This window comes from Daphnia pulex, chromosome 7 (assembly GCF_021134715.1).
Source record: "Daphnia pulex isolate KAP4 chromosome 7, ASM2113471v1".
Classification (NCBI taxonomy): Eukaryota; Metazoa; Arthropoda; class Branchiopoda; order Diplostraca; family Daphniidae; genus Daphnia; species Daphnia pulex.
This window is the reverse complement of record NC_060023.1, coordinates 2177539-2189697: the sequence shown is the minus strand read 5'-3', so window position 1 is coordinate 2189697 and position 12159 is coordinate 2177539. Positions and strand designations below refer to the sequence as shown.

The following is a 12159-nucleotide window of genomic DNA, read 5'->3' as shown; positions in this document are numbered from 1 at the left end:
TTACTACTGCAACCATATTGCTATAGCATAGCTATAAAATCATTTTTTATATTATGACACACAAGGCTTTATCTTTATCGAATTCAAATTTATGAAAGAACTTTTAAGAAAATAATCTTTGGATAATACAATTTTTTTGCTTGCTATAAATTTAGTAATAAAAAATAATAATATGGATCAGGCTGATAGAGTGTATTAAGTGTTTCGATGCTGGTACATTGTTCGCACGTTATACTTGATATAGCATTCAAAACAGTTTGCCGGTATTTTTATTTTTAAATATTATAAGAACTCAAATCAAACCTTTTCCTGTGGAAATGAAATATAAATACTATACTAATCGCCACAACAAGAAATGTACAGTCTAGAAGAGACACTGGCACATTTATGGCGATTTTATCGGCATTGAGCGGAAGCAATAGAGTAATAATTTGGCCGGATGGAACATCACGTCGTCAACAATCCCTAAGGATAAGTAGCTGTGTAATGGCGGTAAGTTATCCACGAGCATCTCACCACTGCGTTGGCCGCCGTGCTAGTGATTACGATGTGCATAAATCCAACCTCAGTTCTAGGTGTATCCGCAACTGTAGCAATTTTGCCATTTTGCTATCATTCCGGAGAAAAAAAAAATATCGATTGTCAACCATTATTTATAAAAACAAATAAATCAATAAATCCACATGAAATTGAATGAAATTTCTTACTGTAAAGACTCCCGCAGAGACGATGTCAGTACAGATCAATCTGATTCTGGTATTGACTGGCGAATTAGCCGTGATCGCAATAACCGCTGACTGCGCGGCCCACGGATCAGGACCCGCAAGTCTAACATCGATAGTTCCGTGAGGGGCTTGTGTTGCTCGTTTGCAGGGACCGAAACCATCGGCAGCAACGTTGGCAGCCACGCACTCTAATTTGAGTAGATAAATTTGCCAATAAATCAAAGTGCATAAGAGCGAAAGGGATTAAATCCAAATGAACAAAACCAATGTTTCACCTGTTCCTGCTGGAATGATGGTAATTACTGCCTGTCTGTTGAAACGTTTTTTCCACCATTTCAAATGGTCAAAGTCGTCAATTCCGTCTTGAACCCTCCAAGCGGCAGGGATTTCCTCATCTTCCGATTCTTCGCGGTCGTCTTTAAGTTCTTGAAATTGAGTGAGATTTAGATGAATTTCTATACGTTCATTTTATATCGGTCGATTACCTGGTGATGACAAGAGCGGGTAATCGTATGGCCGGTTCAATGATGCAAGTTGCTGTTGCTTGCGGACTGGGTACCGCTGGATAAAAGGTGACTGACGGGGCATCATCAACGGGAGCTCGTATGGGCTGCCGCCGAGATAACTTGCTGGATAGATGCTGCCAGGTGACAGTGGCATAAGCATAAGCTGCTTTGATTGGCGATTTCCAGTTGCAGCCTCGTCTACTGATGGCACTTCTTCTTCGGCTGAAATCGTCATCAGACAGCTGACCGCTACGATCTGTAATTTAATTTCAGAATTTGAATTAAAATAAAAGATATAAATTCTGTAACAATCAAATGTTTAATTATAATCGGAATAATTAATTGTACCAGCAACAGTGAAATAGATATGGAGTTAGCGAATGCCATTTTTATTAAAATAGCACTTTATTTTTTATCCCTGTAGATTTCCTGGATATGAATCTTCCTGGACTAAAGACGGTAGCAGACTGAAAACTAAAAGAAGAACGCCCGGTATTTATATAGGTATTGAGGGCTCGCCTCGGAGAAATACACTTCATATTCACGCAGCCAAGTGTTGAGCTGAGATGAGTAGCGCGCGCAATTTTTTTTAAATATCTGTATGAGTCTTATTGTATATACCATATGTATAGTGTATACCAATTTCTTTCTACTGCTGTGCTTCTGCCCATTCTTATCGTCTAATTTGGACATAATTTCGTTCGTCCAACATTTTGATGCCACACTCGGATTAATAAATCTGATTATCTTCGTAATATGGTGTTCATGCTGGCGACACATTCCGTTATTTGACATTTATTATTAAATTTTTTAGCTAGGCTTATTTGGCCCAGAAACACTTTTTAGCTCCTCCAGAGTCCAGAATAATATTTCTTTAATTAATTCCTGTTTGCATCTTCGACCATGTTCGCGCCCTTGAGGTTCTTCGGAGATTATCAGGTCTAGCCTAAGAAACAGGTTTCTATCAAAAAATAGTTCGACGTCCTCTCGTGTCCCGCTTGCGTGATTATACCACAAAAGAGAATCAAAAACAAAACAAAAATTTCATTGAAACGCAATCCTAAAAATAAATCTTGAAGGGGAAAAAATAATAATATTAATCTAGGAGATTTTTCCGCTATTGTCGGTGATGGAAAGTGTGCTCAGAAACAGGCTTATTCCCCACAGAATATTAGAAAATAAGATTAAAATGTTTTTTTAGGGCATGCTGCTCCCAAATGCTGGCATATATGCATGCAACTGATTATCCAAAGGTAGTTTCTTATATAATAGCACCAGATTTCTCCTAAATTAAATTGTGTTGCTTTAATTCATTTTTTGAAGCAATTTGTCTTACAGCATTTTCATGGAAAATTACGTGCCATCGTTATACGCTTTCGAATTAGACTATCTGATTGAAAGAAAATTTGTCGACACATTTTCAGTTACATGACGTCGCTTCCTCTTCCTGTTAGATTTGAAGATACCAAATTCTATTTCTAATGCAAATCTATCAAATGTTATTTCCGTGTCGTAAAATACAAATCAATTTTATGTGTCCTACATTTGATCAGAGAAACATAACCAATTTGATTCGGAATTTTTTTACGGGTATTACGTAATTTTATTACGGTGCTCGTCCAGGTTTATTATGTTATAACATTTACACACTATGTCGCAAAAGCCGCTACAGCGGCTACAGCTACAAAAAATGTTGGCTTTCTTAAGTATTTGAATTTTGAGTTTGACTGATGTTGAACTGTCAAAAGTTGCCCGAGAACAACTAAAACTACACCTAACGAAGAAACAGCTGTATGGAGCTGACCCCGTGATTATGCAGTTAAAGGAATTCGACTTATGAACTATAAGAATGCAACCGGTTTGATGATTGATAGTCTTCATGCTTTAATGACGTCTGAGCCTTGCTATAGTTGCAGCAGCACAAAACCTTGAATCCCCTGGTGAAGAAGGTTAAGAGGTGTTAGTCACGATATTACACCAGACCACCACACAAACTTCTATGTTATATAACAGATATTTTTGAAAATTAAAACAAAAACGGTCTATTGGCACCTTAAATCCAAACAAATCGATTCAGTATCGATTTCGTCGCTTTATTATAGATTATATAATAATTTGATATTCAGTTTGATTTTTTAAAATTTTTTATCATAAAAACGGATGGCTGGACGAATAAAACACGTCAGTTGGTTCATTTGAACATTAGATTTCCTTTTAGAACGCCGCTCATCCATCACCAAACTGGTCGAATAATTAAGCAGTGACTATAAGCGCGGCTGCGAGTATAAACCACCGCGATCATTCACATTGAGAATCTCGATTTGGGTGGGTAGGTGTTACAGGCGAACTGGCTCATTCTGATTGCATATTCGTGTAGACTTTTTTTTCGTCAAAGAAAAACAAAATGTAACCCGTTCATTTTTTGTTATAGGGTGTGGTTAATATGCATTGAATCACAAGAAAATCCCACCGGTTCATTGCCCTCAATTAATGTCGGTGTCTGAAAAATCACGATTCCTTTGTCTGTAAGAAATAAAAGCCAGACGGTTGCATTGGCAGCCTTTGCCAATACAATTTTAAAAAAAAAGAAAACAAAAATTTGGTTGGTAGAGAGAGTAGAGGGATTGGGTAGCAACTTTTTTACGTGGGGGTAGGGTTACCTAGGAAATTGGAGGTCAGAACCAAAATATTAAAATAGACAGAGAAATTCTCAAAATTCAAATTGCAAAGGGGAGGGGTCTGAAAAAGAGACATTGTTATTTGTTTCCACCAAAAACTGAGTGACGTCTTTGGGCAAATCCGTATCTCTGAATTGTTCACGTATTTACAAAAATGATTAAATAACATCTTTGGGCTATACGGCTGTGTGGCCTGAGGAAATCAATTGCTCTTGAATCACAAAATGCGAGAATAACGGTAGCAAATCATCTGCTCGATTCAGGACAAAGTATATATAGTCAAAGGAAGGTCAAACTAGAAATCATATTTAAAATGTTGTTATTATTCTTTCAAAATAAGAGCTTGTAAAAAATTCAAGAATTTGGCCAGAGTTAATTGAGTTGGCCAATGTTGCCATTAAACAAAAATCAGGTTTAAATGGCAATGACAAAGAAACGTTGTATTTACCCATAAGGTATTATTACAGGATTACTTGGGATTCCGTAACGCCCTCTCCGAGTAGTTGTAGCCAAACCCTGGAAACAATTGGCTCTTGATTGCCAAACTACATATACTATACAGTTACTTTATTTCTGTTTCAATCTGTTAATTAGATATTCATCCACGCCGTTATTTCGACACCATGTTATATAACGAAACATTATCCGAGTTTCAAGCGTTCTATTTTCCTATTTAATTTCGATTGTATAGGCTATTACTCACGCAACTTTCAGCAATATAGTAAAATTCATTCTTCTCATACAGGCATTAAGGATATCGAGAATTAATTTTTGGTTTGACTCTTTAACTATGTTTACATTATATACTGTATGGCGTTTATTTGTGATTTATTTTGTGATTTTCTACAGTATTGCGTAACGTAATTAAAAATTTCTGGGGCTTGGGCTTGTTTGAAATTGAAGAGGGCGTGTTCATCACGGTACGTTTTTAACCCCCCAGGTAAGCTAAGACCGTTAGAAGTGATGATGGATTGATTTCAAAACGTGCTGGTGAAAAGTCAACTTGTAATCCTTGATCTTTGTGCCAGAGAACATTGAATAATATTTTTGAAATCAAACTAGGTTGATTATCGACTTTTTGCGTGACTTGCTCCAAGGGTTCCGGGTTAAATAGCGCGAGCTACTACTATACCGTACATTTGATTGATTCTTTTTGGACTTGGCGGCTTATTAGGTGTCCTCATTTTTTAAATACCAACAGCGTAGCAAACTAGATTGAAGCGCAGTACGGAAATTCACATCAGACAAAAGTGCAATGACAATAGACTGCTGTTACGGATCAACAGATTGATAGCGAAAGAAGATAAGCTTTGGCCCATTTTGAATTTCTCCCGCCCTTGCATGATGACCAGCCAATCAGCCTTCGGCTCAGTTTTACCCCCACACACACACAAGCACACACACTAGTAGGAATGCCTATAGCTGGGGAAAAAACTGGTTAGAATTGTAACATTCAATTCATTTAAGGGGATATGCTTGGCGCGTATTCATTCCGCCGGATGACGTCTACGTTTGATACGAGTAAAATTTTAATTTTGGACGTAGGCTACCGGCTACCCTACACTGCTGACGTGCTGAGTGCTGACCAAAATTCTCAGCTTGATTTGATATCAATAAAAATTCAAAAACTGAAATATCCCGCAACCTGTAACGTTGTTTCAATCATTCGTTTTCTCAACAGCTGAGGTTGACGAACTCGTGTGATGAGTTGACGTCATTCAGCGGCCTACATTATTTTTGACGCAAATCAATTGCAGCTGCAGCTAGACGAGTCCATCAAACACACATTGCGATGACGAAATATGTAGAATTGATGAAATTGCATTTTGCCAGAGGTCATAATTATACCCTGTAGGTTTTATGTTTTTTTCTGAAAACAGGATCGGACTTAAAATGGAACGGAATTCGCCAAAGGTGCCAGAACAATCCATCATGTAAATGCCCGATAACTCTAGTTCCACACTTGTGACCCTTATTGATGAAATGGGGAAATGTTACGGTGCAAAAGCTGAGAGACCGAAGGCGAATCTTTTTGGAAATCGAACAGCATTTAAACAAACCAACAATTAAATGATTGATGAGAGAGTATTCTCTGGCACTCATCTCTAGCTTGAGGGTCAATTTTTTGGCGCAATAAGAACTATTTCAGTTCGTTGACATTTTGACGAGAAATGGGAAAACTCGTCAGGGTAGCGGAAAGGTCAAGAAATCAGGACAGAAAAGGTTTTTAAAAATAAATGTATTTAGAGCTGAAACTGTACATCGCCTGTTTTGAACTCGTGGACAATAAAGAAGCAAGTGACCCTATGTATTTCTGAATTATTCTATTTTGTGAACCCTTCTGACCTTTGCAATAAAAGAAAGTTTGTCGATGAGGTTGTTGGTCTTGGACTGTTGGCGACCTTTGCGGAAACCAAAGTTGTTCACCACGACCTATATAAAAAGCAATTGCCATTCAAATCAATCAGTCGACAAAATGAAGAGCTACAGCACCTTGTCCCTGGTTTTTCTCGCCGGTTTTCTATTATTAGTTGCCGTTTCAGGTAAGATACTTTTGAATATTACTGTTAAAATGTATAATTTCTAGACTAATTAAATCATTCGGGTTTCTGCAGGTAACAAGACAACAGGCAATGAAGACACACCGTTTTTGTCGTCTACCATTGATGTCAGCAATGCTTCAGAGACTCGGCCAGCATCAGCACCGGTAGCCGCTACTGCCAGCGAAGAGGACAAGAAATTGCTGTTACCTATACTGGCTATGAAGCCGCTGGTTATCGCTGGCGGTTTACTGGCTGGTGGGAAGTTAAACCAGAAGAGACCTTCAGTGCCGAGCCCGGCAGTCGCAGCCGCTAGACCCACATCAGCAGTCAACAATAACGTTTTGGTGGTGATCGATGACAACATGCAGCAGCAGCAGCTCGTGCTGGAAAAGAGCGAAGATGATGATGATGAGCCCAGAAAATTGCTGATCCCGATGATGGCCATGAAACCGCTGTTACTCGTCAGTGTGTTGACCGGCGCAAAGCTAGTTAAATTACCCGCCATATCGCCACCGAAAATCGGCATCACAATTACTAAACATGAATATCCCGAAAAATTTGCTGACGACATTATTATGTCTAACACGCCAATATAAACCGATTCACTTCCGTCAACACTGAAATCATTTATTTATATTACAATCGTACATATGTACTGTGTTTTCGGCAATAAAAATACAATCAAATCTTTTCTAAAAATATTGTCATTTTACTTATACTTAAAATTTATGAATCTATAAGTTAACTGGAGACAAAAATAGATCTTTAATTTTTACAATGTTTAGAGAGAGGTCATTGATCTCCGTATCTGCGTGACCTCTTTCGACCTACCTTAACCTAAATAAAGGTCGTTGAAATGTAGTCAAAATTATTTTCAATTATAGGCATATGTGGTGGTGTATATCGTCAAACACGGATATAGTTTAGTATAAAAAGTGGCGTACGGAGCTTTGGATGACAACAGTATAGCGAAACATGTCGAAGCGCAGCATCTTGTTCTCCGTGTTAGTCTGTGTGGGTCTTGTTTTGGCTACTGGTAGGCAGTTATTAATTCTTTTAAAATTTAATTGGTTTAAAATTAACAGTGTGTTGGTATTGTAGGTATTCATGGTGAGTCGGTTGGCGAAGTAGACAACAAATTCTTATTTGGAGGCATTTCAATTTCAATCGACAAACCTGGGGTAAATCCTCCATCAACTCCGACGCCAACTCCACCAACTCCGCCAACTCCGCCAACGCCGCCAACGCCAACTCCGCCAACGCCAACTCCGCCAACTCCGACGCCTCCCAATCCGAACGGTATAGTACTATTAGATTCTAGAAATTGAACAATTTTATTTTTCGCATGAAATATTATAAGTCAACTTGTATCCGTGTAGAATGTGTCAGTTTCACCGGCGGCTTCAAATGTTACAAGCTGCCGACAGGTTGTGTTTGCCCCGTCAACACTCAGGTGAGCATTTTAAAAAGTGATTTCATTTTATTCCAGTTTTGATTATTAAACTATGTATTTTATTCTATAGAAACCGTGGGTGGATGCCTTTGATTTCTGTAAGGCCAACGGTCGGTCTCTCATTAGCTTCAAAACGGCGGAAAAACAAGCCGAATTCGAAACTTATTTACCTGCCATAATAGCAAAATGTAAGTTTGCTAATTATTTTTATGTATTCGAATGGTTCATTTTATCTCAATTGATTTGTTGACAGCGGATAACCTTTTTACGACAATCGGATTTTGGACATCGGGAACTTTTTGCTTGGAGACGTTGGCTGCAAATGTTTACTGCCCTTCTAAAAACACTTGGGCGTGGGCGGCCACTCGTGAAAATTTCGGTTACGTTAACTGGGAGACGGGTCAGCCCGATATGACCATGTTGCCAAGGACTGCGTGCGCTCGTTCCGTACCCACCAACAAATACAAATGGGACGACATTGACTGCGGCCAGTTCCTACCATTCATCTGTGAATAGAGAAAGTAATGCCACTATTTTGTCGGGATAAAATGAGAGAAATTCAGCGCCTTTTTTCCACGTCGTATAATTTATCATTCTGTAACAATCCAATCAATCGCAATAAATTTTAGAAGGACTATTTGAAATCCATCGTGCAGAAAATCCGAGGTCCTTTGGTCGTTTAGAATTGTTCTGTCTTGTAGGTAGGAATTGCATTCATATTGAGTCCTACTCTTGGAATTGTTTGCTTATTTTCATCCATCTCAGGTTTTCCTATATTTTTTTTTAGAAAAAGAAATAAATTTCGAATTCAATTTGGCTGTTGAATTTTAATGATTTGAATATTACTTGTCTTGGTGGGACTGACGAGCAGCTTCTCCAAATTTAACAGCGGAACTTCCACGGTAAGGGAGATGGCGAATGCCATGAAAAAGACCATCAACAGGACTCCAAAGTAGTGCTCAACGTGAGTGAACTTGGTGTAGTAATACGGCTTTCGGATGTAAGCGTGATAGACCGTTAGGTAATTTAAATGAACCAAATAGACGACGTAGGTTAGACGGGCTAATGGAATAAAAGCCTTCCATGACAGAAATCGGTTGATGAAACCTTTAAAATCAAACATGAATGATTATCTAAATGAATTTGATGAGGAATTTCATACAGGTTAAATGATGATGTAATACCTCCGTAACCATGGATACAGGCAAATACAATCCAAGCGACAACAGTCGCCCATGCAAATCGATGGAGCGATCCGTAAGAAACGCGAGCGACGTCGTTCATCTCTGGTATCTCGAGCTCGTTCAAATAGGGGACCATGCCATAAACGACGGCTAAGCCGATTAACGTCGCAAAGAACCAACCAGCTGCAACAACTCCCTATTGAAATACAAATTTAAAAAAAAAAAGCTATTGATAAAAGACAAATAAAATGGGCATCCTATAAAACCTTGTTCATCTTGATTCTGGAATTTTTAGTTTTGTGAAGAATCCAACCGAGTAGAATTCCGAGTATGTAAGGCGGGAAACGGGTCCATGTTTGGACATAATAGCCGTAGTAATAATACGGATTGCTTGTGTCATTCCTGTTAAAGAAAAATAATTCGTGAAATATAGACTGATTTTTCTATTAGGATGAGATCTTACGGTCTTGTAAAGAAACCCATAGCTGGAAGATCCCAGACAATGAAGATGGCGATAGTTCCAGCAATGAGCCCCAATATGTTGAAGATGGCCCAGCTCAAACCAATTTTTCTCCATCGCCAAAGAGGATAGATGAATAGCGGACTCAGTATAAACATTTGCATATCACATGCTAAATACCAGGTTTCACCCATACACTGAAATCATATAATCACATAAATGTCAGTAAAACTTTTAAAGTATATCCTAAAGACTCGAGCCAGTCGCTTTACCTCCAAATCAAAAGTACGGACGTAATTATTGACGTAGAGAAGATTATTCCACCAGTTCCAACGGCAGGCCACACTCAAGTCCCGGACATTTTGCCAATTGGGTCCTGATCCCAGATAAGCCAACAGTGTGGCTATGAAACCCAATATCACGGCGTAAACTGGGGTCAATCTATAGATTCAAGTTAAAAATTGATTATTGTTACAAGTTCTGCTTTAAAAATCACTCCTGATGATCCACCTAAGGAAGCGATGGAGATAAAAGAGGGCGACATTGAATCGGCCTTTATTCCGGTCCAGTTCACGCATCAAGGAATAAGTGACGAGCAGGCCGCTCATCAAGAAAAATGTGTCAACTGCAATTGTGCCGTTGAGAACGCCGTGCAACTGCCACTCTAACGCATCCTAGAAAATAATTGTTACATAAGAGGTCCTTTATTTAATTCATTACTATACTCTACATTTCTTGTTATACCTTTAAGAATCCTAAAGGATTGTACATGGGACTGATAATAGCTAAATAGTACGTATGGTAAAGAACGATCCAGGTAGTGGACAACACTCGCATTCCGTTCAAACAGGACAGATTGTCAACAGCAGCTGATTTGGTTGACAGCAATTTCTTGCCGTTGGTTAGCATGGAGAAACACCGCAGGGCTTTCACAGGCAGTCCAACTTTTTTCGGCTGATCGGGTTGAATTTGGTAATAACTGAACCACACATCGTGTAGTGTAGCACAAAGAATCACCAAGCCAAGGATGCTTAATGTAACACTGTAAAATAAGAGAGACCATGGTTACATAATAAATTAGATAATCAGCACTTAAGCGGTAAATTACATCACAGCTATGTCGGGTCCGTCAAAATTCGGAGTGGCTTTGATCTGCTCGGCGGTGTAGCAATAATTATCGTCGTTGACGGCCACCATGGAAGTGTAGTAATTGGTGTCGTTGTAAGTCGTGTTATCTATCGCCCTACTTCCGATCAGTTGCGCAATGGACAAGCGGAAGTCTTTAGCGGTGCAGGAAGAAGGGATGCAATAATCAAGGGCTGCCAGGTATCTTGAGTTAAGATCGGTGTCTCTCACTTTGGGCTCTTTCAATTTCGGACCGTTGTAGAGCCATTCCAACACCTGTATGATTCCCACCCAATTTGTCCGCTGCATTTCGTCTCCTGTTACGGGATTCTCCTCTTCCAACTCTTCTGGCATTACCAGGTCCGAATCAAAGAACACCGTGCAGTACTTGCCCTGGAAGGATGTGTTGGTCCAATCGGCCTGGACGGCTAGACATTCGTCGAAAAGTCCTAGCCCGTGAAAGTTACCACTGTAATAAAGCGCTTCTGGGAATTTCCCCGTCGATTCATACACTGTGCAATACGTAGGAAAAAATTTTAATAAAATAAAATAAAATAAAAACATTTTGAAGAAGATTTACTTTGCTTGGCCCAGTCGACTCGAAGAAGGTAGGCTTGGTGGTAAGCGATGCTGTCGTTTAAACATTGCTCGCTGATGTTGGTGGCCACAAGTGTTGGGAAATTGGATCTTTTTGAAAGATTGCGCCGTTCCCGCGCAAAGAAGGCGACGATGGCATTAGTAACAATGTTACTAACGATGGACTTGTCGTCGTCATTTTGTTGATTTAAATAAAGGCTTGGATCAATTTCTGACAATTCTAAATTTTCGAGCTCCTCTGGAGAGATACCTAATTCGATTGAATCAAATCGACTAAGTTGATCTAGATTGCTCGTTAAAGAAATCACTTGGCCGGCCCCGGCAAGAACTAAAATAAAAAATAAAAACATGGCGTTGAGCTCACGCCTATAAGAACCTGTAATAACTAGGGCGCTATATACTAATTATAGTGTACTAGTATAAAAGGTTCACGCTCAACTGTTCGATAATGGACAATAATAATCAGTTTTATATGCTGTTGCGTTAACGAACTTCCTGATAAGGCACACACTATTACGTTTGTGATTATTGTGACCGGATGAAAGTTTCGTCATTGACACCGTTGGAGGTTATAGAGCAAAGAGTTGCCGCTCTTTTTGCGTTTTAAATTTTGAAATGAAATTGTCGCGCCTTATCCAAACAATTGGGAACGCTATCGACAAGGATAAAAAATTAATTTGACATGTGCGGACAAATAGTTTTATCTGTATTTGATGGTGCAAGAATGATTTGAAAACGTATGGACATCAAAGACGAAGGCTGCTTATTTACATACTTGTTACTTGAGACAATAAAAAAACGACCTTTCGCCATCATAAGCTCTAATAATGACCGTTATCCACTGAATGCACTTATAACAAAGGTCACCTTTACTTATCATTATTCAAA

The 12159-nt window shown here is 39.0% G+C and overlaps 4 protein-coding genes across 5 annotated transcripts; 2 read left to right on the top strand and 2 right to left on the bottom strand.

The window, feature by feature from the left end:
• Positions 1 to 177: 177 nt before the first annotated feature.
• On the bottom strand, positions 178 to 1735 carry LOC124197336. Its single transcript, XM_046592718.1, has 5 exons — positions 1580 to 1735; positions 1211 to 1487; positions 1001 to 1150; positions 708 to 913; positions 178 to 609 (listed from the first exon to the last, which is right to left on the bottom strand). Exons 1-5 carry the CDS (start codon positions 1616 to 1618, stop codon positions 466 to 468), a joined length of 816 nt encoding a protein of 271 aa, XP_046448674.1. The 5' UTR covers positions 1619 to 1735; the 3' UTR covers positions 178 to 465.
• A 4501-nt stretch (positions 1736 to 6236) lies between these two features.
• On the top strand, positions 6237 to 7057 carry LOC124197334. Its single transcript, XM_046592716.1, has 2 exons — positions 6237 to 6452; positions 6525 to 7057. The coding sequence occupies exons 1-2, from the start codon at positions 6281 to 6283 to the stop codon at positions 7046 to 7048; spliced, it is 696 nt and encodes a 231-aa protein (XP_046448672.1). The 5' UTR covers positions 6237 to 6280; the 3' UTR covers positions 7049 to 7057.
• Positions 7058 to 7427: 370 nt separating this feature from the next.
• Positions 7428 to 8421, top strand: LOC124197734 (C-type lectin BfL-2-like). Its single transcript, XM_046593270.1, has 5 exons — positions 7428 to 7488; positions 7554 to 7751; positions 7832 to 7905; positions 7976 to 8093; positions 8159 to 8421. Exons 1-5 carry the CDS (start codon positions 7428 to 7430, stop codon positions 8419 to 8421), a joined length of 714 nt encoding a protein of 237 aa, XP_046449226.1.
• LOC124197330 (nose resistant to fluoxetine protein 6-like) lies at positions 7948 to 11710 on the bottom strand. Of its 2 annotated transcripts, XR_006876107.1 has the most exons (11): positions 11255 to 11707; positions 10658 to 11186; positions 10294 to 10591; positions 10060 to 10223; positions 9822 to 9990; positions 9553 to 9746; positions 9356 to 9491; positions 9090 to 9285; positions 8752 to 9012; positions 8167 to 8676; positions 7948 to 8075 (listed from the first exon to the last, which is right to left on the bottom strand). XR_006876107.1 is itself a non-coding variant. In XM_046592711.1 (10 exons), exons 1-10 carry the CDS (start codon positions 11619 to 11621, stop codon positions 8585 to 8587), a joined length of 2406 nt encoding a protein of 801 aa, XP_046448667.1. In that variant the 5' UTR covers positions 11622 to 11710; the 3' UTR covers positions 8095 to 8584. The 2 variants fall into 2 exon arrangements, 1 of the variants encoding a protein (XP_046448667.1); XM_046592711.1 differs by lacking the exon at positions 7948 to 8075 and having other exon boundaries at positions 8095 to 8676; positions 11255 to 11710.
• Between the last annotated feature and the right edge of the window lie 449 nt (positions 11711 to 12159).

Excerpts from the sequence above, each read along its gene's own strand:
- LOC124197336 (XM_046592718.1), bottom strand. The coding sequence starts at position 1,618 with ATGGCATTCGCTAACTCCATATCTATTTCACTGTTGCTG. Across the intron at positions 1,151-1,210 it reads CCCGCTCTTGTCATCACCAG|AACTTAAAGACGACCGCGAA; the intron begins GTAATCGACCGA and ends CTCAATTTCAAG. Across the intron at positions 914-1,000 it reads CATCATTCCAGCAGGAACAG|AGTGCGTGGCTGCCAACGTT; the intron begins GTGAAACATTGG and ends TACTCAAATTAG.
- LOC124197334 (XM_046592716.1), top strand. The coding sequence starts at position 6,281 with ATGAGGTTGTTGGTCTTGGACTGTTGGCGACCTTTGCGGAAACCAAAG. Across the intron at positions 6,453-6,524 it reads ATTATTAGTTGCCGTTTCAG|GTAACAAGACAACAGGCAAT; the intron begins GTAAGATACTTT and ends GGGTTTCTGCAG.
- LOC124197734 (XM_046593270.1), top strand. The coding sequence starts at position 7,428 with ATGTCGAAGCGCAGCATCTTGTTCTCCGTGTTAGTCTGTGTGGGTCTT. Across the intron at positions 7,752-7,831 it reads GACGCCTCCCAATCCGAACG|AATGTGTCAGTTTCACCGGC; the intron begins GTATAGTACTAT and ends GTATCCGTGTAG. Across the intron at positions 7,906-7,975 it reads TTTGCCCCGTCAACACTCAG|AAACCGTGGGTGGATGCCTT; the intron begins GTGAGCATTTTA and ends TTTATTCTATAG.
- LOC124197330 (XM_046592711.1), bottom strand. The coding sequence starts at position 11,621 with ATGTTTTTATTTTTTATTTTAGTTCTTGCCGGGGCCGGCCAAGTGATT. Across the intron at positions 10,224-10,293 it reads ATCCTTTAGGATTCTTAAAG|GATGCGTTAGAGTGGCAGTT; the intron begins GTATAACAAGAA and ends ATTATTTTCTAG. Across the intron at positions 9,286-9,355 it reads CCAGAATCAAGATGAACAAG|GGAGTTGTTGCAGCTGGTTG; the intron begins GTTTTATAGGAT and ends GTATTTCAATAG.